This window comes from Lynx rufus, unplaced genomic scaffold (genome assembly GCF_022079265.1).
Source record: "Lynx rufus isolate CCGP_SWC_20201006 ecotype Redwood Valley unplaced genomic scaffold, mLynRuf1.p SCAF_2, whole genome shotgun sequence".
Taxonomy (NCBI): domain Eukaryota; kingdom Metazoa; phylum Chordata; class Mammalia; order Carnivora; family Felidae; genus Lynx; species Lynx rufus.
This window is the reverse complement of record NW_025814834.1, coordinates 194,558,898-194,586,181: the sequence shown is the minus strand read 5'-3', so window position 1 is coordinate 194,586,181 and position 27,284 is coordinate 194,558,898. Positions and strand designations below refer to the sequence as shown.

Genomic DNA, 27,284 nt, shown 5'->3' with positions numbered 1-27,284 from the left:
CATCCTCCATTAGAACATTTATGACTCGGCACTGAACTAACTTGTGTCTGCGTGCATTCTCCTCCTACCCTGCGGGCTACTGAGGACAGGCTCTAGGTCTTATGCTCTATCTTTGTGTCCCCAGCACTCACCAGAGTGACTCTCACACAGAAGTGCACGGAAGAAGTTAGTTCAACAGGAACAGAGGGCAACTCCCATCCCAAATACTTGGGTGCAAGGAGGATCACATGAGATAATGATGCACGCGTGCTCTACAAACTATGAAGCTTTGTATAAATCTGGGTGGATCACTCTCCCTACTGGTTTTGGAGGAGGCTGCCATATCCCGAAGACTCATGCTCTGACTTCCCTCTGGTTTCTTTTAAAAAATTTTTTTTTTCAACGTTTATTTTATTTTTGGGACAGAGAGAGACAGAGCATGAACGGGGGAGGGGCAGAGAGAGAGGGAGACACAGAATCGGAAACAGGCTCCAGGCTCTGAGCCATCAGCCCAGAGCCTGACGCGGGGCTCGAACTCACGGACCGCGAGATCGTGACCTGGCTGAAGTCGGACGCTTAACCGACTGCGCCACCCAGGCGCCCCTCCCTCTGGTTTCTTAACAGATTTTTCTTACTATGATTTTCTTGACTTCCGATACTTGTTCAGCTATGCTTTGCTGTGTAAGACATTAGAACTATTTCTTGAATGAATCCAGAAAATGCATGCTATTTAATACTGGTGGATTCTTCTTCTTTTTTTGAAAGTTTATTTTCTTATTTTGAGAGAGAGAGAGAGAGAGAGAGAGAGAGAGAGAGAGTGTGTGTGTGTTTTCGCAGAGGAGAGGCAGAGAGAGAGGGAGAGACAGAATACTTTCTCTGTGCTGTCAGCGCAGAGCTCCACGTCAGGCTCGATCTCATAAACCATGAGACCATGACCTGAGCTGAGATCTCCATCTCACGAACCGTGAGATCATGACCTGAGCCTAGATCAAGAGTCAGACGCTTAACTAACTGAGCCACCCAAGCGTCCCTGGTGGATTCTTCTTTAACTAGGTTATTGAATGTGCTGTTTTTTCCTCTGTGACCTTTACACCTATATTTTAAGTGTTACTGGTTACAATGGTCATTTTTTTTGGTTCTTATCACACTTAGGATTTTTATATATGCCTTGTAAGAAACAGGTTTAAAACGTACTCCTCCTCTTCATCAGTGGTGAAGAGATTCAACCGGAATCCTGGCTCAGGGCCACTGGGTTTCTTAATCTCCATCCCTCCCATCAGCCTGGCCAAGAAATTCAGCTCTTCTTTAGCAAGAGGGTTTGGAGCAATGTTTTCCTGCAGAAACAATTTCATGATTTTTAGCTACATGAAGGTGATCACATTTCCTGCTGAGACCCCGGAGACCCAGGGTGGTATTACAGAACAAGGCAAAACAATGACTCTTTACATTATCTGGGGAAGAAATGTGTCCAAACAAAGCATAGAAAAGAGGCTTAACCAAAACAGAAATAATCCACATGAGAAGAAGAAGGACCCTTAGCAAGGCAGCAAACCAGAGATTCTCACACTTTCAAGATGAGCGGAGGGCCCCCAGGGATCCCCGTTCTCCTCAGACGACCTTCCTCCTTGCAGAGGAAGAACATTACCTCCTCTTTCGTCAGTCTAGTTCCCTTGAGTTTACAAGTAGCCTCAGCAAAAGCTCCAGGTCCAAGGGCACTGCTTCCATCGGAGCTACCACACTGCCCTCAGGTGGTGACTGTGGTGAACACACCCGGGATCCCTTCCCTCCTCTTGCTGTCTGGCCCCGCTCAACCCTCACCCCTCCTTCCAACCCCGGCTCCTCTAACCCAGCCGCCCCCTGCTCTGCCTCGTCCGCTACTCTGCCTTTCTTTTGTCGCTCTGCCACCAGCCCATTATCTCAAGTAGACTTCTCTCTCGCTTGAGATAAACCCCTCTGCCTCTTGCCTAAATGACAAGTCCAAGTTGTTTAAGCCTCTTTGGGATCAGGCCCCAGTGTCCTGGTATGGGCGGCTCTCCGGCCACCTGCCTCAATTGCGTTATGACCCAGCCACGTGGGAGAGACGCTGCCTCCCCGCTCCCCCCAAACACCACTAGGCTCTCTTGTCCCTTGGTGCCTTTGCTTATACTGACACCTTGGTCTGTGGGCCCATTTCTCCTTCTAAGCCAGCTTTGTGTCCCTGGGTTCCCAGCCCACAGAAGTCATTCAATCAATGTTTGCACATAACTATTTCATGATTTGTCCTATAGCTCACTAGTAGCTAATGCTGTGAAAATTTATAAAGATGGCATTCAGAGAATCTAAAACCCCATTTTGAACGGAGCTACCACATCATTATGTCGGGTAGCACTGCAAAGGGACGGTTTAATGATCAGAACACACGAGCGCTAGACTCAGCAACCACAGACCTAGTGGCACGGGTACAATGCCGTTTCACGTGTCCTGGTGTGTGGTTCCAGCTTAATTATGGTGGTTGAGCCAAGGCTGAAATTACCTAATTAGTCAGATCACTGGAAGTCTTCATGAGAAACTACAATTAAAAACCTTTGTACTTGCAAGGCTGAACTGAGAAGAGTGTAAACAATGAGGGAAACACTGGCTGGCTTTGAAGTCTAGAGTTTCCACCCTTCTCCCCATCCCGGTTTTTGTGTCTAGAAATAAGCTCTGAAGAGGAATAAGGAGGGCGGAAGCTCACCTGGGTCCGTGGAGCTAAGTTTTTTGATGCCCCAGACATGTGGGTTTCCACCGGCCGGTTCATACTGTACCTGGTGTCAACAGAAAACTGTGAAAACACTTTCCAGCCCTTTTACACCGACTTGTTTCTAACTCAGAAATACAGCACGTTAACTTTTATCCTGAGACATTAAAAAGCATCCAGAAATGTGCCAGGATTACAGAATATAACTAAGTGGGTAGCAACCACGCAGATTTCATGGCTTCCCAAAGAAAAATACCTGTGAAGTTAGGTGGAAATGGCTCTTCTCGCAAAGTAATGTAGATTACTGAAAAAAACGTCAACAGTACGTGAAGGCCACGCCATTCTGGATCTCCATGGCAACAAGGGTTTTGGCTAGTGCTCTTCCGTGGCTATTTAAAATTATTTATTTTTCAACCTGTTGAGTTACCTGATGTTTGGGCATCTTGGGGGCCCTTGGAAAATGTCAGGGCTCTGCATTCACTGTATCTGAGGGGAAATTATTTCACTTGTCAGCAGGGGTTTTCATAGGGGAAGTCAAGCAGGTTTTTAAAAATGAAGTGACCTCCCTCAGACTTGAATTCATTCGGAGAGGGAGAATGTGCTTACATATTGGTTCCCAGTTTCAGGACTCGGTCTCCATAAAGTTCAAAAGAACCTTCTTTTGGTGCAGTGACATAGTTTCCACCATGCTTGAATTCTACCTTCTTCACTTCTTTGCCTTTGCTGTCGAACATTCTACAATACAAAGTATGACATGATGGGATGTTCTCCAAGCTTGGGTAGTCCTGGAGGCTTCTTTATTCTTTGTACTACAGGACAAAAAGGAGATTCATGCACTCCTTCAAGATAAAGATGCTGGTTGAGGTAATAATAACAATATTCACCAAGGACATGTGAGGTGCCAGGTGCTGTGTAAGCACTTCAGAGCATTATTATCTTATTCATTCTCACAGCAACCATTTCATAGATGAGGAAGTGAATCTTGAAGAACTGGGTGGTTGGCCTCAAGTGTCTGCTAAGTGGCCTAGCTGGGATGAGAACCTGACCTTCTTTTTTTTTTTTTTTTATGTATCTTTTTAAAAAAAATTTTTTTTTAACGTTTTTATTTATTTTTGAGACAGAGAGAGAGCATGAAGGGGGGAGGGGCAGAGACAGAAGGAGACACAGAATTGGAAGCAGGCTCCAGGCTCTGAGCCATCAGCCCAGAGCCTGACGCGGGGCTCGAACTCACGGACCGTGAGATTGTGATCTGAGCTGAAGTCGGATGCTTAACCGACTGAGCCACCCAGGCGCCCCGAGAACCTGACCTTCTAACTGCTGTGCTTCATTGACGGAAGGCTGGGGTGGGTAGGAACCCGGCACTTTCTATGTGGTGGCCTGCATGTGGGTTTCCTGGCACCCCAAACATTGGTCTGACAATTACTGTTGAGAATTCACCTGATGAGTCCAGGAACTTCAGTTCCCCAGGGAACGGGCCCAGACACCGGCAACACGAAGCGACCGTTGGAATTCTGAACTTTGTCCTTTAGAAATAAGGATACCTGGGAAAAAATACACTTCTTGTCATTTTTCTTGGTATATTTTCCTAGACATAAGCATTCTGAGGATGGAAAGTGTGTAATGGCTTGGGGGTGTTACCTAGTGAGCTTCTTTTTTTTTTTTTTTTTTAATTTTTTTTTTCAACGTTTTTATTTATTTTTGGGACAGAGAGAGACAGAGCATGAACGGGGGAGGGGCAGAGAGAGAGGGAGACACAGAATTGGAAGCAGGCTCCAGGCTCTGAGCTGTCAGCCCAGAGCCCGACGCGGGGCTCGAACTCCCGGACCGCGAGATCGTGACCTGGCTGAAGTCGGACGCTTAACCGACTGCGCCACCCAGGCGCCCCCCTAGTGAGCTTCTAACAACGAGAAAGACTCAGCGTAACTAGCCCTACAGAGTTACAGTGTTTTTCCAAACAGACCTTCTTTTGAGACGCACAGCAAGTCTTCCAGGTGAGCTGTATTACCCTCGTTTTAAAGATGAGGAAGCTGAGGTTCCCAGAGTGAGGGGACTTGCCAAAGAGAACAATAAGGATGAGGAACTGGCACTTGAGACACTTTCTCAAGGCCAGCCAGCTCAGAAGGGGCAGAGCTAAAGATTCAACCCTTGTGTTTCTGTCTCTGGAGCCTGAGCTTTCGGCCATGTGCTAGACCGGTGGAAAGGGGCCCAAGCAGGTGGATCTGGATCTGGTTGGCCTTAGAGTCTGAAGGTCTTTTATGTGACTGCAAACACCACAATACGCTGATTTCTACTTCCTGGTTGGCTTTTTTTTTTTTTTTTTTAAGTAATCTCTACATTCAACGTTGGGCTCAAGTTCACAACCCTGAGATCAAGAGTCACATGCTCTACCAACTGAACCAGCCAGACGCCCCCTGGTTTGCATACTTTGTGTCAAGGTCTGGATCAGATGAAACTCCATCAAGGTTGCAGTAGTTAATCAGTTCTATTGGATCCTGGCTTCCTCATCTGTAAAACGAGATAAATTCGAGGATCCCTTCAAACTCTAAAACTCGACTAGATTTTATTCATAATATCATCAAAAATAAGCATCTGTTGTGTGCAAAGCAGTGAAAATGCAAAGGGGTAAGAGTGTGTAAGATGGCAGTTTGGCACGCTGATGTTAGACCGTCTAGGCTCACACCCCAGCTGGGCCACTCCTTGGCTCTGAGTTTTGGGCAAGTTCTACAACCTTTCCGCATATCAGTTTTCTGTTTGGCAAACTGGGGGTGATAATAGCATGTATTCAATGGGTAAGTGTTACCTGCTAAATCAGATAATGAAAAAGCACTTATCGCTGCGTCTGACACACAGTAAGTGCTCGATACGTGGTAGCTAATACTCTTAGGATTACAGTCCAACCGGACCCAGGACCCGGGCGTACAATGGCAACAGGGGACAATACACAGCAGGATATGCTGGATGGTATATGCACAGTAGCCCACTGAGGAGAATGACCACAGGCATGGGAGTGGGCAGGGGTGAGTGTGGGTTTGGAGCTGGGCCCGGAAGAAGGTGGGTGTGAAGACACTTTAGAAGCAGAGATGGGAGGGGCACCTGCGTGGCTCAGTTAGTGAAGCATCTGACTCTTGATTTTGGCTCAGGTCACGATCTCCTGGTTTGTGGGTTTGGCTGGAAGACCTTTAAGGAATTTTTAACCTTAAGATTCTGTGACCAAGAGATGAGAATACAAGCATGGAGAAAGAAAATTTGGAGAGAGAAGTGGGAATATATGCATGTGCTAGACCCTCTGTGAGCCTAATTCTAATAAAGTTGACTATGTCATAGCAGGTCTGAAATGTATACACTTCAGTCCAGTGTGTGGTTGTGTCTGACCCGACAACCTGCCCTTGGCTGGATGGGACTGTTGGGTCTGTCTGCTTGCCCAGCCCCTCTGCTGGCCCTCAGCTGTTAAGTGTGGCTCTCCTGTCCTTCTCCTCTTCTTTCACCCTTTTTCCCCCCAAGTGACCTCCTCTACTCCCAGTGTTCACCTCTGTGCTGATGGCACCCAGATCTCAAGCTGCCACTTGGTCTCCTACCCTGGCCACTTGGTGCATCTATCCCATTGCCTATTAGACGTGTCTACCTATGGGTTCCGTGAGATGTACCTCCAATACACCCTGCTCAGAACAGGGTCATCGTTTGTCTTCCCAAACCTGATTCTCCTCTGGTGTTCCCAGTTGTAGCGACTGACACCACCTCAGGGCACCACCTCAGCCGTCTGAGTTCCTCTCCTCACCACCTTCCCATGTGTATTCAGTCACCAAGCCCTGCAGATCCAGTAATTACTCCTTGTGTCTGGCCCCTCCTCTCCACCCTGGTCCCCAGTGCAGACCTTCGTCATCTCTGGCCTGGCCGCTGCAGGTGCCTCCTAACTGGCCTCCCTGCCCCCCCTCACCTGGTTGTGAGCCATCCTCCATTCTGCGGTGAAGACCCTTCTTTTTTTTTAAAGTTTATTCATTTTTGAGAGAGAGAGAGAGAGAGAGAGAGAGAGAGAGGCAGAGACTCCTAAGCAGGCTCCACGCTGTCGGTGCAGAGCCCGATGCGGGGCTTGAACCCATGAACCATGAGATCATGACCTGAGCGGAAATCAAGAGTCAGACACTTAACCAACTGAGCCAGCCAGGCACCCGTGAAGAGACACTTCTAAACTTCTATCAGGCTGTGTCCTTTTCCTGCTTTAGTGACTCTCTGCTGCCTGCCAGATAATGTCCAGTTGGCCCGTGTTCTTCTCTGCAGCCATGTTCCTCCTTGAATCCTATGTTCTTGCCATATCCAAATGCTTGCAGCCTTCTGCTGCCTCTGCACCACGAAATACACCAAACAGGTACGTGCCTCATGCCTTTACTGAGATGGTGTTCTCTACTTCGGATGTCCACTTAACCCCGCTCCTATTTTCCCACGGGCCTGGTGAAAATCCATTTTTTAAAAAAGATACCAGATCCTCTATGAAGACTTTTCTTTCTTTCTTTTTTTAAAAAGACATATAACTAATCTCTATGTCCAATGTGGGGCTTGAACTCATGACCCCAAGATCAAGAGTCACATGCTCCACCTACTGAGCCAGCCAGACACCCCAACTTTTCTGATTCTCTGAGGTAGAACTGACTGCTCCCACCCCCGTGTCCTCCCTCTTTACGCTCTTCTATTTTAAAACCAAACATCTGTAAGGCACTTAGTGCATTTCCCCCTTCTCGAATGAGTTCCTGGGGGCAGGTAGCATGTTTCCTATGGAAAGAGGAAATGAAAGTCACAGGGCTGTGGGTCTGGAGTGCCGGATGAGGCGTGTCCCTGAGCAGTCACATTCCCCAGGACGGTGGCTGGACTCTGCCGGCCAGGAGGAGAGCCAGCCAGGGATGTCAATGCTCCGGGAACATGGGTGAGTGACTGGGCAGTCAGTTTCAGTGAGTGATGAGTGCAGGGCTTTGTGTGGTGTTGGGCTTATAGGTCTGTCCTCACTAGGGGAGGGCCAAGCTGGTGAGGGCAGGAGAATAATGATCTGAAAGCAAGGGGGAAGGTGGTGGAATGCTGACCATGCTTTTTACACCCTACCTGTGGACAAGGGAGGATGACCAGCCTCCACCAAGAGACCAGAAGACTTTGAATGCCGTCTCTATGACTTATATATTCAATTGCTTATTTGACTTTGCTACTCAGATGCCTAATAGGCAAATCAAACTTAGATAAAATTAATTAATTTTTCTACTCAAATATACTTCCCTCAGGCTTTCCCCCTCTCAGTTAATGGCACCACCTGCTGCTCAGGCCAAAAACGTAGTCATTCTTCATTCTTCTTTCTCTCCCTCCCCATGTCCAATTTCTCAGTAAGTCTTAACTGCTCTTGCCCAGAAGGGATACCCCAAATGTGAAGACTTCTCACTATCTCCACTGGCAGCAAGAACTGTCATTCTCTTTCTTTCTTTCTTTTAAAAAAATTTTTTTAACGTTTATTTATTTTTTCAGAGACAGAGACAGAGCATGAGCTGGGGAGGGGACAGAGAGATAGGGGGAGTCACAGATTTCGAAGCAGGCTCCAGTCTCTGAGCTGTCAGCACACAGCCCAATGTGGGGCTCGAACTCATGAACCATGAGATCGTGACCTGAGCCGAAGTCAGACACCTAACTGACTGAGCCACCCAGGCGCCCCTCTTTTTTTTTTTTTTTTTAAAGATTTTATTTTTAAGTAATCTCTACACCCAATGTGGAGCTTGAACTTACAACCATGAGATAGAGTCACATACTCCACCGACTGAGCCAGCCAGGTGCCCCGAGAACTTTGTCTTTAAAAAAAAAATGTTTATTTATTTAATTTTTATTTATAAAATAATAATTATTATTATTTAAAAAAATTTTTAATGTTTATTTATTATTGAGAAACAGAGAGAGACAGAGCATGAGCATGGGAGGGGCAGAGAGCTGGGGGAGACATAGAATCTGAAGCAGGCTCCAGGCTCTGAGCTGTCAGCACAGAGCCCGATGTGGGGCTTGAACTCACAAACTGTGAGACCATGACCTGAGCTGAAGTTGGACGCCCAACCAACTGAGCCACTCAGGTGCCCCTAAAATAATTATTATTTTATTTTTTTGATAGAGGGCATGAGTGAGCAAAGGGCAGAGAGAGAGAGAGAGAGAGAGAGAATCCCATGCATGCTCTGTGCTGTCACTCACGAACAGTGAGATCATGACCTGAGCCAAAATCAAGAGTTGTATTCTTTTTTTTTTTTAATTTTTTTAATGTTTATTTATTTTTGAGACAGAGACAGAGCATGAGCAGGGAAGGGGCAGAGAGAGAGGGAGACACAGGATGTGAAGCAGGCTCCAGGCTCTGAGCTGTCAGCACAGAGCCCGATATGGGGCTTGAACTCACGGACTGTGAGATCATGACCTGAGCTGAAGTCGGACGCTTAACCGACTGAGCCACCCAGGTGCCTCTAAATGGTTTGGTTTTTTTTTGAGAGAGAGAGAGAGAGAGCGCACAAGGGGCAGATAGAGAGGGAGACAGAGGATCCGAAGCAGGCTCTGTGCTGTCAGCGGAGAGCCTGATGCGGGGCTAGAGCCCACGAACCGTGAGATCACGACCTGAGCCGAAGTTGGACGCTTAACTGACTGAGCCACCCAGGGGCCCCAAGAACTTTCATTTTTTACCCAGATTTCTACAGTAGTGTCCTAACTACAGTCCTATCTCCACCCTTGTCCCATACAGTTCATCTTCCAGAACACAAATCAGATCACATTATTGTTCACCTTAGGATGCCTGAAATGTTTTCTTTACTCTTAAAATAAACTCCTCACTTGGGTACAAAGCTAAGTCAACTGGTAGGTACCAGTTTAGTTATAACTGGCATCTGTTCTGATGAGTCAGTGCCCACGCCACACAGCTTGTTAACTGTATCACTCCTGCCTACATAGGCTTCACTCACACTGGCTTTGTCTCTGTCCAAGGAACACATCATGCTTTTTCCATCTCAGGACCTTTGAACTTGCTGTCCCTTCAATTTAGATGCACTTCCCTGAGATGTCAACTCATGTGTCTGTCCTCAGAAAGGCTGCCCTTGACATGTCTTTAACTCTATCATCTAAGGATGTGCTGTCCAGTACAGTAGCTACTAGTCAAGTGTGGCTATTAAAATTAACTTGAAAATTCAGTTTCTCTGTCACACTAGCCGTATTTTAAGTGTTCCATAACCATATGTGGCTAGTGGCTATCATGGTAGACAGCACAGATATAGAACATCTCTATCGCGACAGAAAGTGCTATGAGACGCTGCTGGTCTAAAGGGACATTCCATCCCAGTTGCTCTCTATAACTTTACCTTATCTTGTCATCTTCCTAAAAGTTATCAGAACCAGAACATGACTTACTTGTCCTCCCCGTCTCTTCCTACTAGTGTAGAACCTCCCCAAGGCAGGGCCTTTGTCTTGTTCACCCATGTATCTCTCACCCTAGTATCTCAGACACTGAGTGAGTATAGAGTAGGCACTCAATAAACGTGTGTTGGACTGACTAGTTTTACAGAATGAACAGATTCCAAGGGCGGTGGATAATCGAGGGGAAGTATAGGGAACATTCTATGAAGAGGCAAAGACGGAATGATGTGTCCCAACATCCGAAACAATGGGAAGAACATGAGGGAGGTCCACGAGGGAAGGAAATGGGAATGGGAATGAGAGTCTGGTTGAGGGTAGGTGATCTGAGAAGACTGCCTTTGAGGAGGCAACTCTGCAAGGGTTCTGGAGGGCTGAGGGGGTTGGGGATTGGGATGGTTGTAAAGAACTGCTCAGAATTTCAAGTGGATTCCCACTAACAAATATAAAGACTATCAAGACTGTTTTGAAAACAGAGAAAATCTGTGTAGGCAATCAGACATTGCGGCCGAACAGAAACACCTTTAAAGACCAGCCTCGGAAAACCAGCCAAGTGTAACGGAGCAGCAGCGGAATATCGTCAGGATATGAGATTCCTATTTTTCTTCATGGACGTTCAGATGTTTCACTGCCTGCCTACTTGGCAATTAAAGCTTCATATATTTTGTGGTTTAATATATTTTAATGATTTTGTTATAAACTTATTATTAGGCGTGTCTTTTCATTATAATGGATTTTATCTCGTCAGAATTGAGAAATCAGTATGGCTGCTTGTATCACTACAATCCATAAAACAATGTCCACACAGGCACCGTCCTGAGAAGAATATGATGCAGGGTTTTCAATATTTTAAAGCAATACAAAACTTAATCTTATTTGTACTTTCATATATTTTTTAAAATTTTAATCGATGACTATGAGAGATCTTAATTTATGTTGGTGTTATTATTCCTCCCATCTATGCCGAATAAAATTATTCATGAGGGTTAAAAATGAAATTGGCCTCTGCGTTGAAATCTATTTGTCTTCCCTGGTCCACAGAGAACACATTTCCTCTGGAGAAGGGAACAGACCATATTTTAAAGAGAGACATAAGGTAACTGGGCAAGAATGGCGATATCACTGTCTTCCTTGGTCCATTTGAAAACTGCTGAGATTTGTTATCGGCAATTTTATCATCATGGAGCCAAGCGCTGAGGACACCACTACCTGGGCCACCTCAGGCGTCTTCTGCCTGGCCCCTTGGCACCCTGTTTCCCTAGGACAGCAGTGGCAGGGTGCTCCTGGGGCCACCCACTCACTCACCCGGATGTGCAGGTCCTGGAAGAAGGTGAGGAGGGTCTGCCGGATCAGCTGGAACTCCCCCGCAGAGAGGCCCCCGTATGTCTGCCAGAGGCAAAGAAGAAAGAAGCACTTCACCTCCAGAAGTGAGGTGGGAAGGGCAGACAGGCAGGGCTAGGCGGGCACTCAGGGGCTGGAGCCAGAGAGGCCAACAGGGGACTCAGGGAACTCAGCTGCTGGGGGAGGAGGGGCAGCAGGAGAGCCAGCCCGGCTCCCTCCCCAGGGGGAGAGACCCCATTATGGTACCCTTCACTTCTCCCTTCTCCCGTTCAGATTTAGCAGAACATCCACCGTGAACTCCTTCTCAGAGGGGTCAGGAGAAAATGGCCGTGCTCGGGCTCTGTGTCATTGCTTTCCCAGCGTTGAAGGCAACGGTGAGAGCGCATAAGATGGAAAGGCCTATTATATGACCTTTTAATCTATTTTTAGATACTTGTAGATTTTTAGAATTTTGGGGAGAGTGGCAGGCTTTGCCTATTCTGTCTGTCATAGAATCTAGCTGTTCTTTTTTTTTTTTAAGATGTTTATTTTATTTATATTTTGAGAGAAAGAGAGAGAGATAGAAAGAGAGAGGAGGGAGGGGCAGAGAGAGGGGGAGAGAGAGAATCTCAAGCAGGCTCTGCACTGTCAGCACAGAGCCCCAAAGACGTGAGGCTCGAACTCACAACAGTGAGATCATGATGTGAGCCGAAATCAAGAGTCGGACACTTAACTGACTGAGTCACCCAGGAGCCCCAGAATCCAACTGTTCTTATCAGGGGGAATGAGAACAAGAACAGGGCTGAGGGATGATGAACTGGCGGTGACCTCTTACTTCAGTCAGCTGCCGGAAAATCTCCTCCACTTGATGCAGGATGGCTGGGGAGTCTTGGATGAATCCCTTGATGGCATCTAAATGATTGAAAGTGACGAGCAACACATCCTTGGGGCGGGGGCACAGCAACACTTGGTGTTTGAAAGCCATAGTCATCAGGTCATAGAGCTGAGCAAAATAAAGGGGATCAGAGAAGTAGACATCAGCACCTCCACACAATCATTCGGTCAAGCATTTACTGAAAACCAGTTCTCGGCATATCTTACAGCTCAGGTGACCACGTCAGTGATCACTCAAACCAAGATACTTTTGAGAGTCAAAGGGGATAACATCAGTAATTAAGTCAGAGCAGCAGGAGGAGCATGAAGCCAGACCAGTGGAGGAGCATTCCTGAGAAAACCAGGATTTCTGGTCAGCTCACATGTGTTGCTAATGGAACACGTTTGGGACAGTATCGGCAGCCACGGGGCCCTGGACTGGTGCTGGCCTCAGAGAGCGAAAACCCAAAAGCCAGCCCTCCACCACTGTGGCTGATGTGCTGGATGGCCCTGGCCAAGTCCCTCCACCTCTCTGAGCCTGAGCTTTCACATGTGTAAAAATTATTCCCTAATTTCCTGTCATTGCGGAACTGCTGAGAGGAGGCAGGGAGATGGTATGTGCACATGTGGCAAATGTAAGGTCCCACAACCATGTAGGGGCAGTTTTAAATGCTGAATGGTACTTAACGAGATATCAACAAGCCCCCCACGTGGTCTGACCGCCCATGAGCGGGAAGAGGCGAGACACCGGTGAGGACCAAAGTGGTCAGGATAGGTTTTGCGGGAGCAGAAGGCTGCAGTCATAGGTTCACACCGACTGAGGGAGGGGATAGGCATTCTAGCTGAGGGCAACAGCATGTAGGAGGGCCTGAAGGCAGCAAGGAGTATGCTATTTTCCTGGGAGAAGGAGGAGGACAGCCTGATTGGAGAGGGGAATTCGTGTTGGGGTCGGTGGGAAACAAAGTTGGATAAGTATGGCAAGATTAGAATATTAAAGGTTTTAGAAAGACAGGCAAACTTATTTACTTATTTATTTTAAATTTTTTTTATGTTTATTTTTGAGAAACAGAGAGACAGAGCACAAGCGGGGAAAGGGCAGAAAGAGAGACGGAGACACAGAATCCCAAGCAGGCTCCAGGCTCCAGGCTCCGAGCTGTTAGCACAGAACCCTAAGCGGGGCTCAGACTTACAGACCACGAGATCATGACCTGAGCCGAAGTCGGACGCTTAACTGAGTCACCCAAGCGCTCCAAGGCAGGCAAAATAATTTAGACTAGACGTGGTGGGGATTAGAGAGCTACTAAATTTTTCTGAGCTGTCAGGATAAAGGTAGTGGTTAAGCCAGATCAGTGAGTCTGGCAATGATAAAATGAGATGGAGTGGAAGGGAGACTGGAGTTGGGGAGATTGGCTAGGACCTGGCTCCTGATAGGTGTGTAATAACATCTAGTGACTACAAGAATGAAAGAAACTGGGCTTGGTCTGTTACATCCGGCGTCGGGCTTCCGGCTCAGGTCATGAACTTGTGGTTCATGGGTTCAAGCTCGGCATCCGGCTCTGTGCTGATGGTGCGGAGCCTGCTTACGATTCTCCCTCTCTCTCTGCCTCTCCGCTGCTCGCAGTTTCTCTCTCTCTCTCAAATTAAAAAAATAAAAACTTAAAAAAAAAAAAGAATGAAAGAAACTTTGCTGGAGTAATCCAGATGTAAGGCCTGGTATAAAGATGGTGGGCATGGAAAAGGCAGGGAAAGGAAGCACACGTGACTCTTCAAAGGAAAAGCATCACATGTGGCGACTGCCTGACTAGGTTTGGGGACGAAGATAAGGGCTGTCTGAAATGCGTTTTCCATCTAGTGCTCAGGAGAAGGCCAATGCTGACAGTGGCAGGGCAGTCTGGGGGACGCGGGGCAGAAGGAAGCAGTCTGGGAGAGAAGCTACCGGCGCGTTCGAGGCAGGGTGGAGACTATAAGCTATGACGATCTAGTGTGGTGCTGAGCACGATCACATACATCACCTAGTTTGGTCCTATTTAATCTTCACACGGACTCTATGATGTAGAGGTTAGCCCAAGTTTAAAAACGAAGAGACTTGCCTAATTTTACATAGCTGGTAGTAAGTGGCAGGGTGAGATTTGAACTCAGGATGGTCAGATCCTAAGGCAAGAGGAGCACCCTGGTGTGTGTGTGTGTGTGTGTGTGTGTGAACATAAAATACTAAAGATATAGATTTGAGACTCTCTGCCGTCATTGCCAGACATGAAGCACCTGCTGTGGATAGGACACCATGCAAGGAATCAAGGATAAAAACAGGTATAAGATGAAGAAATGAAAATTCAGATTATTCAGTAAATTGAGTCTCATAGCTTGTAACTGGTAGAGCTAGATACTTGAATCCAGGTTAAAAATTTGTTTTATTTATTTACTCTTGAGGGAGTGTGCATACATGTGAGTGGGGGAGGGGCAGAGAGAGAGGGAGAGAGAGGGAGAATCCCAAGCAGGCTCCTTGCTGTCAGCGCAGAGCCTGACGCAGGGCTCGATCCCACGAATTGTGAGATCGTGACCCAAGCCGAAATCAAGGGTTGGATGCTTAACCCACTGAGCCCCCCAGGTACCCCAAGAATCTAGGTTTTTTGATTCCAAATTCTGTGTGCTTTCTTTACGAAAATGTAGACCTTCTTAAAGGCAGAAGAGTGAGCAGAGCGGAGAAGGTGATTAACACTGATTTAACATCTATTACGTGCCAAGTCTAGGTGTGCTATGTTTTCTCATTGAATCCTCCTTGAACTGATACAAACAAGCTATTATTATCCCCATTTTATAGATGAGAAACCGGAGGCCCAGGGAGATCAAGTAACTTTCCAGAAGTAAGTGAGAGGGGGTAAGGGCACAGTTAAAGCCAGTCTGTCTCCCCAAGGTTCCCAGCTTCCAGCATTAAGTGAGCACTGATTTTGCACACTCAGCGCTCACTGTCAGTCCTCAGGATTTTAAAACCTTCACATAACGGAGACACTAAAAAATAAATTACTTAAAAATTATTATTGTTATTGCTATTATTAAAAATAACCAGGGGCACCTGGGTGGTGCATTCAGTTGAGCGTCCGACTTCAGCCAGGTCACGATCTCGCGGTCCGTGAGTTCGAGCCCCGCGTCAGGCTCTGGGCTGATGGCTCAGAGCCTGGAGCCTGTTTCCAATTCTGTGTCTCCCTCTCTCTCTGCCCCTCCCCCATTCATGCTCTGTCTCTCTCTGTCCCCCAAAAAATAAATAAACGTTGAAAAAAAAATTAAAAAAAAAATAACTGAAGCCCATATTTCATTCAGATTCCATTAGTTTCCCCTAACGTCCTGTTTCTGTTCCAGGACCCCATGTTACATTTAGTCATCAGGTCTCTTAGGCCTCTCTTGGCTGTGACAGTTTCTCTAACTTTGCTTGGTTTTGGTGGCCTTGCGAGCTTTGAGTACCGGTTAGGTACTTTGTAACGTGACCTCCAAATGTCATCTGACGTTCTTCTCACGATTAGACCGGGGTTGTGAGTGTTCGGGGAGGGGGGGGAGACCACAGGGGTCGAGTGCCATCCTCATCACATCCCATCGGGGCACATACTACCAACATGACTTATCACTGTTGACGTGGACCTTGATCGTCCCGGTGGAGGTAATGTTTGTCATTTCTCCACTGAAAGTTAGCTGTCCCCCTCCCCTTCTGTACTGGCCTCTTTGGAAGGAAGTCACTGAGTGCAGCCCCCACACAGGGAGTGCGGGGTTATGCTCTCCTTCCTTGATGGCAGAGCATGCTCTGAACAGGAGATTCTTCTGAATAGGAGATTTGTCTGTTCTCTGCCATTTATTTATTTGAAATTATCGTTTTAAAAATCAGAGTGCCCCAACAATTTGTTCCCCAAAGGAATAGATATGTTCACGTTCTAAGTAAAGACTGAGCAGTCTCGAATTTGCTTTTAAAAATGTCTGGTTTCCTCATCGCAAAGCTTAGATTTGTTAAGAATGAAGCAGAATTAGTGTTTAGGGTGGGGCACCTGTGTTGGGTTGAGGTTCCTAGGTGTGTTCCTAGTGTTCCCAAATATGGGCACAGATGCCAGCCCTCTCTGGGCAGGTGGAAGGACACGAACATCAGAGGGGTTGGGATGGATGACTTGAGATCCTTTCTAACTCCAAAACTCAATACCAACACCTGATACTTGTGAGTGGCTTTTCTTTTTTCTTTTTGGCAAGGAACCATTGCATACATCATCTCATTTGACCCAGTATGTGCTCATCCACAAAGGGTACAAGAGGTGCAACCAAGGGGACAGAGGCAGCTGTCTGCTCTCACCTTATCCATGCTGGCCTGGTTCAGTCTCATAATGGAGGCATGAGCCAGGCGGTCGTAGACGGTCCTCAGGGCCTTCTTGGAGTAGAGCTCTTGGGGTTTGAACAATTCCTCCATAAACTTTCGATTGAACATGGTTGAGATGATGTCGTGCAGAACTGTAGAGACAAGAGAGAATACAGCTGAGCGAGGTACTGGAGGAAGCTGTATTCGGGAAATGGTCTCTGTGTATGAATGGGATGCAGGGGCCGGTCTAAGCAGAGCTGGGGATGCTGATGTGCTGGCGAGATGTGCTCCCTTGGGATAAACCACACAGGTGTCCCAATAGAAAGAAGGGTCCGGAGTGCCTTATGAGCCTGTCCCAGAGCAAACATAAATGTGACAATGTATAAATGTGTCATGCTTTAGGGGCTATAAGCCACTTTTATACAGGTATTATCTCACTTGATGGGGGAAATGTTTCTTCTTTCTTTAAAAAAGATTCCTATGAACATTTTCGATCTCTTCCTTGAAATGAAAGGCAGTATTGCTCTTTTTGTTTGTTTAGCTAATCTGTAACTTTTTACTTAAAATTAAATTTCATAAAAATGGGACCAATAATGGTAATTGACTCTGTTTAAAGAAAAAATACTTTATGAAAATAGATAAGTCTACCCACTGGTTAGAGATTTCTAGTGTTTCTACAAGACATGTACTTCATGCACCATTTTAGAATGCCTTGATTTCTACATTTGATCTATAATATTGATATTACACTGTGGTGACATGTCTCAGTGTTGTTCAAATGGAAAGTTTCCATCTGGTGAGAATAAAAGTCCTAAGGCATGTGCAAACCAAAGTGTCTATAATTCTAGTCGTTCATTCACTCATTCAATTAACTATTTTGTGCTGCTCAAATAACATTAGTTGAGGGCTAGGAAAACCATCTGGTACAAGAAATAGGACCAGGTATGTATGAACACAGATTATTCTTAATTAAGCCAGATATATGCTGACCTCAGGGTGAGAGTATATGAATGCTGAGAATATACATTCATAGCAATTAAAACTTGCAAGAAAACTGATTATTTAGAATAATGATACAAAATCAATTACTAAACGTGAGTGATTATCACCGAAGGATACAAATGCCCCTTTCTCTTGCCACACAAAGGTGGCACCAGGTGGCTGGTTGTGACCATGAATTTTAGAGACTGAAGGCAAGGTAGTATGTTCACGTCATACCTTTAAGTCATGGATAGAAGTACCCTGAGCGCTCAGGCCAGCACTGAAAAGCATCTGGGCGCCTGGCTGGCTCAGTTGGTGGAGCGTGTGACTCTTGATCTTGGGGTTGTGAGTCTGAGCCCACGTTGGGTGTAGAGATTCCTTAAAAAAAATAAAATCTTAAAAAAAAAAAGCATCTCGAAGAACATTTTGGGGGGAAAGGGGAGCTGGGGGCTAGTTTTTTTTAATGTTTATTTATTTGTTTTTAAGAGAGAATGTGTGAGCAGGGGAGAGGAGCAGAGAGAGAGAGGGAGACAGAGGATTTGAAGCAGGCTCTGCGCTGACAGCAGAGAGCCTGATGCGGGCCTTGGACTTAGGAACCATGAGATCATGACCTGAGTCAAAGTCAGACGCTTAACCGACTGAGCCACCCAGGCACCCCAAGGCTGTTTTTAAATCTTACATGGAAGGGCTACGGAGAAAGAGCGGAAGCCCCCCCCCACCTTTTTTTTAACAGAAAAGAACTAAATGACTGTGGCTCCTTGCAGAAGTGTTGAACTCACACTTGACCTTAGGACTTCACTCTAGGCTCTATCTTCTTTGTGAGGAAGAACTCCATTACCAATATAGGGTAGGCGTCACCTCTGACAATTTGAACCCATTGCAGCATGCCTCTAATGTGCCCTAACATTTCCCCAGTGTGGACAGTTTGGGGACATATGAACTCTTCTGGGTTTGCTTCATGAATGGTCTTTTGTCTTTGGTCAAAACAAGAAAGGGCCTGCAAGGAACTGGGTTTCCTAACCCTGTTCTTACCGTAGCCTAGATCAAGTGCAGAATTTGCAAGGGAATAGGTACAAATGCAAAGCCACATATAAGCCCTCAAAAGAAAGAATTTGAAGAATTTTCCAGATTTATGTAGGGCAAGGAGGAGTGCCAAAGAGGAAGAATTCCAGTTGAAGAATCACATCAGCTCTGGTTATGTCAGTGTTTACAAAAGCTGCCATTTACCCGGGTGCTGGGTCGTTTCTCTAGAGTCTTTGAGTCCCTAGCAGCTTAGCCCCAAATACATCAGTTCTAAAAGACAGAAAATTGCAGGGTGAGTGTTAGTCACTCTGGCAAAATACAAAGCAAAGTGAAACCTTTCCCTCTGGGAAGTGAATAGGCCACGTATCACCATGGCTCCTTGTACCAGAACAACCAGAAAGTTTACCTGTCATTAGGAGCACAGCGCACCCTGTCTCTGTGGGCAGGGCGGTGAACACAAATGCCCCCAAAGAAGAAATGACCGTTTTATGATTGGGCTCTGGCACCCAGGGCTCTCGCCTCTCAAATTTAAGTCTTTGGAAAGAGTATGGGGGCACAAATTAACAGGCTTACAGCTCACAATGCGCTTTACCCGGCACTTGGTTGAGGCGGGCCTAAATCTGTACCGGACTCGAGATAAACGCCAGGGCACGAGGAACGGAAGGCTGGCCTTCCCTAGAGAAGCAGTCCATGCTATATTGAAGTTAAACCCGAGAAACGATTTTAAGCAGACCTGTCGGTCTGTCTTGGTGTTAGCTTTCTGCACTCACATGAGCTCTGCCTAATTTCACGAGGCAGGAATGTGCTAGGAGCTAGGCGACAGCCTGCAGGGACTAAGGGCAGGGAAGGAAGTAATTTTTAACAGGTGCATCAGAGAGGGTTAGTAGCTGAGTTCTTAACATATCAGGCTGCTTGTCCTGGGTTCTGACTATGAGGTCCGGTTCTGCTTGTTATTTAAAAATGCCTAAGTTGGGGTGCCTGGGTGGCTCAGTCGGTTAAGCGGCAGACCTCGGCTCAGGTCATGATCTCGCGGTCTGTGAGTTCGAGCCCCGCGTCGGGCTCTGTGCTGACAGCTCAGAGCCTGGAGCCTGTTTCAGATTCTCTGTCTCCCTCTCTCTGACCCTCCCCCATTCATGCTCTCTCTCTGTCTCAAAAATAAATAAACATTAAAAAAAATTTTAAAAATGCCTAAGTTAAAATAAATTCCAGTGATTCAATTATGTATACTCACAGCCTTCATAATTCACGTCTCACCTGAAATTCCACCATGTGTCAAGAGGTGGGCCAAAAATCGCTCAAGAGAAGTGGTAAAATGCAATAAAAGTGTGTCGAGGACTTTAGGTGTGTTTTTCTTGGATTCTGGCCTAGATTAAATAATTCTCTTGATGAAAGCAATTGGGTTTTTTAAATGTTTGTCTATTTTTGAGAGACAGAGTACAAGCAGGGGAGGAGCAGAAAGAGAGGGACGCAGGATCTGAAGCAGGCTCCAGGCTCTGAGCCGTCAGCACAGAGCCCGACACGGGGCTTGAACCCACGAACAGTGAGATCATGACCTGAGCCAAGGTCAGATGCTTAACCGACTGAGCCACCCACGCACCCCTGAAGGCAACTGGCTTGTTACCAACTACCTCTGCTCTACATTTAATTGTTATGGGGAATATGCAATTTGGAACGGAGCCTAAAAGGGAGAAGCTGCTACTTCCAGGTGGTTACCATTTTTGAAACCTTACTATGTTCCAGGCACTGGGCTTAGAACTTTCCGTGCATTATCTCATTTAAACCCCGAGACAACACTGAATTACTCTCCTTATTCTATCAAGGAGGACCACTGAATCTTAGACAGGTTAAAGTCCAAGGTCACGTAGCTGGTGGTGGAAGTGAAATTAGGATGGGTGTTTGATTTTACTGTCTGTGCTCTTACATATTACGTATGTCATCTCCTTGGCATACTTGGTATGGTGAGAGCATTTAAAATCTTGAGGACGATGGCTGATGGCGTGCATAAACCGCACCCAAATGTCAAGTGATGGAAGGTACTTGTGACATTTAAAGGTGGGGAAGGCTAAGGTTTTATTCTGGGGAACTGGCCAAATTTTCAGGTTTGCTGCTGGTTGTAGGTGAAGGGGAAACTGAAGATTTGGCACGATTAGGTCCTGGTGCATGCATGCTGCAGCCCACAGTCCTGGCGGCTGTGCAGCCACAGGCTCCCATTTTTCTCCGTTGCTCAGTAGAGATCTGTGTGTGCTAAGGAGAACACCTCGGGGAGGAGCACCGGTGTCGAAGCGCAATTCTTTGGCTGCACAATACTGTCACATAATGGTTTTAAGGACTACCGGATAGGACAGTCTCCCCAGATGTGTAGCTGCTGTCTTGGTGGTCCCTGTCAAACTTGGCACTGATGAGAAGAGACAAATACCTAGGGCGCCATATGGTCCTTTGGCCAAAGTTTGCTTGGTTTTCATCTTACGTGCTGCATGTATTTAAGTAAGAGATTCCACCATACAACCAACGTCTTGGCTAAAGAGAAACTCACGCCTGTGTTTTCCCTTAGGAGTATTTAGAGTGGTCCCACAGGAAGCCCAACGATACAGGACCGAGTGAGCCTGTGGATGCAGACTGAACGCATGCAGCCCAGAGATAGCATACCTCGTTTTCTGTCCACCTCTGTCCATTCATCTACATGAAGCATATAAAAAGAAAACACCAGTTCATGAAGCAAGAACATTTTTTTCAAGGAGGCTTTAAAAACACCAATTCCGACGTTGTGGCCTATGAAACTTTAGTTTGCACGTGGGCACTGACGTCTAATGCGGATACCCTGCCTTCCATTTGAGACTTTGGAAAGGACGACAGGTAAATAACAAGTTCCAAAAGAGCCCTGGAGAGGCTATGTCTTTTAGAGGGGGGCCTCGTGGGAGAGGAAACCCAGGAGAAACTAGCTACCTTGGGGTTGATCTTGAAAGGCCTGAGGAGTCATTTTCTCTGATGCTGTGAGAATACACACCATTCAAAGGCTTTTACAAACACTAACTTTCATGAGGAAGACTCCCCAGAGTAGGTAGAGAGAGGATTTTCTTTTTCTACAGCCTGATTTTTTTTTGATCAAGATTTCCCTTTCCAGAGTACAGATGGAACTGCTCCAGATAGAAAACTTGAAAGGTGAACCAAAAGGAAAAAATGTCCATTTGTTTCTGATTTACTTTTTACATATAGATGCATGACTCCCATGTAAAAAGAGGGCAATAATGAGGGGACCACTGTAAAGAAAGCCCCTGAGGACAAAAGCGGGTGGGGACATGCCAAGAGGAAACCAAATGAGGAGAAAGGTACTTGGCTGGAGAAATCCGTGAGAATCAAGACCCTTTATAGGTTGAGATCCGGCTCTACCATTTGCTAGCTATGTAACTTCAAGCAATTTATTGAACCTCAGTTTCTTCATCTGTAAAATGGGCATCGGAACGGCACCTACATCATAGGGTTGCTGTGGGGATGAAGCAGATAACACGCATCAAACACTTAGCTGGCTTCTCTTCTGGCTTCGCTTTCTGTACCACACAACTTTGGACACTACCCATAAAGGATGAAATGTGGCTTTTTTCTTTCCTTAATTTTCTGGGGGCAGATTTCAATGTTGAACTCCAATACCACGCCCTCTAAGCAGGGTTCTACGTGCATCCACATTCTTATTTATTTATTTGTTTGTTTGTTTGTTTATTTATTGCATCCACATTTTAAACGCGTTTTGTAATTAATGGTCTCTTTTGGAAACATTTGCAAAATAGGTTGTTTCAGAGGTGATTTCTGAAGTTATAATTGAGCATCCATGCGCCTTCAACATACAGCACCGACAGCACCTAAGAAATCAGTTCGAAAGCACAGCCAGTGCCGTGCCCTAACTGGTGGCAAAAGGTTCCCACTGCAAGGTTAGACTCCTCTGGGAAAATTCACCATCTTTTTCCCCACAAGTCACAGGCTTTTGGAGAGAAAATACTGGGGAAGCAGCACCAAGAACCTGGCCTTCTTGGAGCAGATACTGGTTTCTTTGGCATAATGTCCACATCCTCTGTCTTTTAGTGGCATTTATTTTACAGGCGGTCTTGCCTGATGCGTTCGTGGGCAGAGGGGTGGTGCTGCAAGGGGCCCAGTACTCTAAGAGACAGTGGCTCCCTGCTGCTGGCAAAATCGGGTCCTGGGTAAGGGCACTCCTGCAGGCAATGACACTCAGCTCCAGCAGAGGTCGCTCTAGTGCTGTGCGCCCCACGTCCCTGTCCTGAGGACCTCAGGAAGGTAAAAACCACGTCCTGACTTTCTGTTATTTTTCCTGATGACTTGGTTGCAACAATTTCACTTTGGTATTTTGAATGGGAGGAAGGCTCAAGATTATCCAGAGCTGCCTGCTAAATTGGAACTAGAAAAATAAAAACAGTATCTCACCGCCATTTGCTGTGATCTGCTTGTCCTGGAAAAATCACTTACTGACTGGCTCTATGTCTCAGTTTCCCCTTCTGTAAAATGAGGAATGTAAACAAAATGTAACAGGGTCTTATTTAGGAGTATTTTTGAGAGGACAGGAGGCAAAGGCAGCTTTTATTATTCTCGCTATTGCTTAAAACGTGGGACATTCATATGCAACACTCAAAAGTTGCCCCACAGAGGGCACTTCCTTTCTGTTGAATGCTAAACTAGAGGCTGCATTGTGGCGAAAAACTGCAATATGTGCGCTGGCCTCGTGGGAGCGGGAGGGCCTCCAGGAGACCAATTAGTTGTGTAAGAAAATGAAAACACCTAGAAGAAATATGATTTCCATTCATGGCATCAACGAGGACTTGTTTACCGTGTCTGGTGTTTTATAGGCCTCTGTGCGCCAGTAATGGCCACGGTGGCTCCTGCAGCTACGCCAACTCTCAATAGGGGGACAGAAGGGTGTTTCTCAGCTTTGTGAATCCTGAGCCCTCTACCCTGTTTTGTCACTGTCTTCTACAAGTCCCCATGAGCCAGCTACCCTCTGTCATTCCTTTCATAAAATCAGTGGGGTATGTTGGATACGTTTTTCAAAGCTCTCCCTCTCTTCCCCACCTCCCATCCCCCCTCCCAAAGATTCTGATACAGTCCCCCGACGTATGGAAGTATAGTGCAGCAGTTGAGGACATATTCATTGAGAGTGTGAGCTCTGGAGCCTGATGACCTGGGTTCAAATCCTTTACTCTTCCTCCTACTGGCTATGTAACCCTGGGCAAATTAGCTTCCCCAACTGTAGAAAGGGGATAGTATTAACTAAAGGATAGTATAGCTGTGGGGATTAAGGTCTTCAGAGAGGTCCTTGGTACACGGTAAGTGCTTAGTAAATGTTTATTGTTGTTGTTAGGAAGATATGTCAGCTCCCCAGCCCCCCCCCCCCCGGCCTGCCCCGTTTTAGAATCAGTTGCTGGATGAGACTGATCCAAAGCCCTGAATTCTGTGAATACACAGAACGGCTGGATCAGGCTCCACCCAGCATCTCACAGGATGTCTGACACTCACCCAAACTGTGGAAGGAAGGAACCAGCGAGTGGATGTGAATTGCTAACCATGGCCGAAACTCCCTAGAGCTGCGCTCAGCAAACCCAGAAGGACTATAGCTCCTGAAGACAAAGGAAACCGGTCCCTTCGCATTCAGAGGGTCTTGTCCTGACCCCCCCCCCTCTTGAAAGCCAGCACCTGCTACTCATTGTGCAAAATATGCTGAATACAAGATCTCATTCAATTCTTACAACTTTGCTGTAAGTATGTTTGATTCCCATTTTATGGAAAAAGAAACGGTCTTATGGAGGTTACACTCCAAAATCACACAGCTGGTTAAATGGCAGAGCTACAGTTGGAACCTAGTTGTATGACTGCAGTGAGTGTGCTCTTAATTGCTAATTTACACTGTCTTCTGAGATGCAGGCAGCCAGGGCAAGGACTACCTGTCAGCTCACTAGTGCCATCAGGCGCAGTGAAATCACAGAACATATGGGCCAAGGAAGACAGAACCCTCTTGAGGAAGAAATGGCAACATCATATCAAACAGCCAATTTAGATCATCAGTTCAACAAACACTGACTCAACACCAATTTATTCTGGCCTAGGCATTACGCTAGGTGCTAGAGTACAAAGCTGAATAAAACCCTCACGTGTGGGGGAGACACCCAAAGACTGTTTCAGTATAACATGGCCAGTGACAAGGTAGGGAGAGGCATGCATGGAGTGCTATGGGAGGATTCTCAGACCCTTTCCCCATCTTCCCGAAGGAGATGATTCTTAAGCTGAAAATGCAGGATGGAAGGGGAACTATCAGCACAGAAATGGCAGGTTTGGGGTAGAATGGGGATTACTAGCATGGAAATCTGAATGCACATGCTTTAAATGTAGACCTATGATTAAGATACACAGTAGGAGGCAGGTAGTGGTGGAAGGTAGGACTGCAGAGGTGGAGAGAGATCATGTCAGCGAGGGCCCTGAATCATCCTGCCAAAGACTTGGTCTCCATCCAAACAGCAGTGGAAAGCTGACAAAGGGTTTTAAGTGGCGGGGAGTATGGACAGATTTGCATTTTAGAAAGCTCACAGGCGGCAGTGTGCCAAATGAATGGAGGGGGTATGCTGCAGGGAACTCTTTTTATCTCTTTGTGCATAGACTTGGACTCAATCGCACAGGCACAACAGTGAATATCTGAATGTGTATGCTTAACGTCCGAATATGCACGTTTAACATCAGTTGAGCATACAGACTGTTGGAGAGAATAAATTTTTAATCTTGGGTCATGTCAGTTACCTTTGTATCAACTCTTCTTTCTCTACCTTCAAATACAGATTTCTTTCATACTTAATCCCAGGAAACTTGGTGAAAGCGGATGTTGGTTGAGAGGAAGGAAAAGAGGGAGAGGATAAGGGTGGCAGAGAGTTCTGGGTGGTCATTTCTCCGGAAATTAGACGTGGTGTATATGGGTGACAGCGTTTGCATTTCAGAAACTCTCATATAATTATCTCCAGAACTGCCTTCTCTTCCAGTAATTGTAAAGAGAATAACTTAAAAGTCACTTGTGTTTTCTTATTTGTCTGTTATTCCAGAACCCCATCTTTCTAGAAATAGCTTCTGAAATGAGCAAGACTTGCCTCCAGTTCATGAAGGAGGCTACTACACAGAGGACAGGAGAATCCACACCTCGTTGGAGTAGAGGATTCTTGGACTGGCAAGGAGTTTGTCGCCAGGTGGTGGGCGGCTGGGACTCCTACATTTGGGAGGGATCATTTGTCAAGAGAGATTGGGAGATCATCTCTCCAATTTGAGGGAGGGGGGAGGAAATTGGAGGTGAGGGGGTCAGGTCCCCTAATGATATACCTTAGCGCGGGTATTTAATCCTTCTGCTGCGAAATTTTTTTTTTGGAGAATTTGACTCCTGAGGGGCTCTGACCAGACGGGGCTGTGGCGTTATGGGGCTGGCTATAGGAGCGCGGGGTGCAGCGGTGTTGGTCAGTCTGCAGGGGGGCCTGGCTGGGGGGACGGGGTCCGGCTGCGAGCGCCGGGGCGGCGGGGAGGGGGCCGGGCTGCGGGGCGTGGGGCTGGCTGCGCGGGCCGGGCGCCTCTCACCTTTGCGGGCCTTGTCTCCCGGGATGTTCTGGGCCCGCAGCCGCTGGTCCAGGATGTAAAGCATCTCCCCACCCAAGTTCAAGAAGAGCAGCGGTAGCGTCCTCACCGACATGGTGCCAGACACCAGCGGGGCAGGCGACGAGCCCCGGGGTTGGGTGGCAGGAGGCCTAGATTCACAGCCGCCGCGTCCCCTCGTTTGGTTGCCAGGGTAACGCGGCGGGTGGCCGAGGAAGCCAATCAGCGGGCCGCTTGTTGGGAGGCGCCCGAGGCGGACGCTTATTGGGCCGCCGGCTGCCGCCTCCGTGGTGGATTGGGCCTCGCGGTTCGAGCGCTGCTTTCGTCTCCAGCTGGGGTGGCTGGGCTGCCCCCTGCCGGAGGACGCGGAAAGCCCGAGCAGAACTTCCGAGTGGGCAGCCGGACCTGGGGTGGAATCCCGGCCCCGCCCTTTAAGAGCTCTGCGAGGCTGGCCTTCCCTATACGTGGAGGGGTCACCCGCCACACAAGGTTGCAGAGAGGAATCCCTGAGATCGTGCAAAATGCCCCGAAAGCCCTCAGTAATCTTTTGGATGGGTGGAGGGCCAGAAGGCCTTAACTTGCGTTTCCGTCCTAAAAGAGACTTGGAGTGAAGTCCCACCTAGGTTTCGTGCTCCGTGAAGCAAACAAGGCCTGTTCACGTCTGGCCGCCCCGCGAGCAAGCGTGCTGGGGTTTCTCTGAAGCTCCCTCCTTTCACACTGTCGAGCAGTTGTCTGCTTGGAGAGCAGCGACCACACTTCACTCGCGTCATGAGCTCCAGCATCACGTTCTTGTTTCCTGCTGTACGTTTTTACTTTGATGAGCAACCATTTCTGTAAATTTCAGTACTTCTAAAACCTATGAATCCTCTTTCCCTCCAGCCCCTCAGACTTGAAATCTGAGCCTTGGCTAACAATTCTGGTCTCCTTGGGTCCTATTATCAGTCACCACTTCTGCTTTTACCTCCAAAATCTTTTCCACACTTATCTCTTCGTTTCTTTTTCTGCCTGCATTAGTATGTTTTCTCTCCACCCGCACTGGCT

General features: G+C 47.0%; 1 protein-coding gene and 1 long non-coding RNA gene across 4 annotated transcripts in view; one reads left to right on the top strand and one right to left on the bottom strand.

The window, feature by feature from the left end:
• Positions 1 to 26,577, bottom strand: part of OSCP1 (organic solute carrier partner 1) — a 29,995-nt gene extending 3,418 nt beyond the window's left edge. The window contains exons 1-9 of one of the 3 annotated variants that reach the window (XM_047082185.1): positions 26,229 to 26,298; positions 17,835 to 17,975; positions 16,614 to 16,768; positions 12,252 to 12,419; positions 11,402 to 11,482; positions 4,133 to 4,236; positions 3,302 to 3,430; positions 2,693 to 2,762; positions 1,174 to 1,313 (exon numbers count right to left, since the gene is read on the bottom strand). In XM_047082185.1, coding sequence (XP_046938141.1) covers positions 1,174 to 1,313; positions 2,693 to 2,762; positions 3,302 to 3,430; positions 4,133 to 4,236; positions 11,402 to 11,482; positions 12,252 to 12,419; positions 16,614 to 16,745 — 824 coding nt within the window. In that variant the 5' untranslated portion in view covers positions 16,746 to 16,768; positions 17,835 to 17,975; positions 26,229 to 26,298. Of the gene's footprint in view, positions 1 to 1,173; positions 1,314 to 2,692; positions 2,763 to 3,301; positions 3,431 to 4,132; positions 4,237 to 11,401; positions 11,483 to 12,251; positions 12,420 to 16,613; positions 16,769 to 17,834; positions 17,976 to 26,228 lie in introns of all 3 variants that reach the window. The other 2 variants (XR_006962593.1, XM_047082184.1) reach the window with 2 other exon arrangements.
• Positions 23,735 to 25,992, top strand: LOC124514129 (uncharacterized). The gene is made up of 3 exons (XR_006962594.1): positions 23,735 to 23,950; positions 24,090 to 24,379; positions 25,709 to 25,992. It is a non-coding gene; the product is annotated as an uncharacterized LOC124514129 (long non-coding RNA).
• Positions 26,578 to 27,284: the final 707 nt, after the last annotated feature.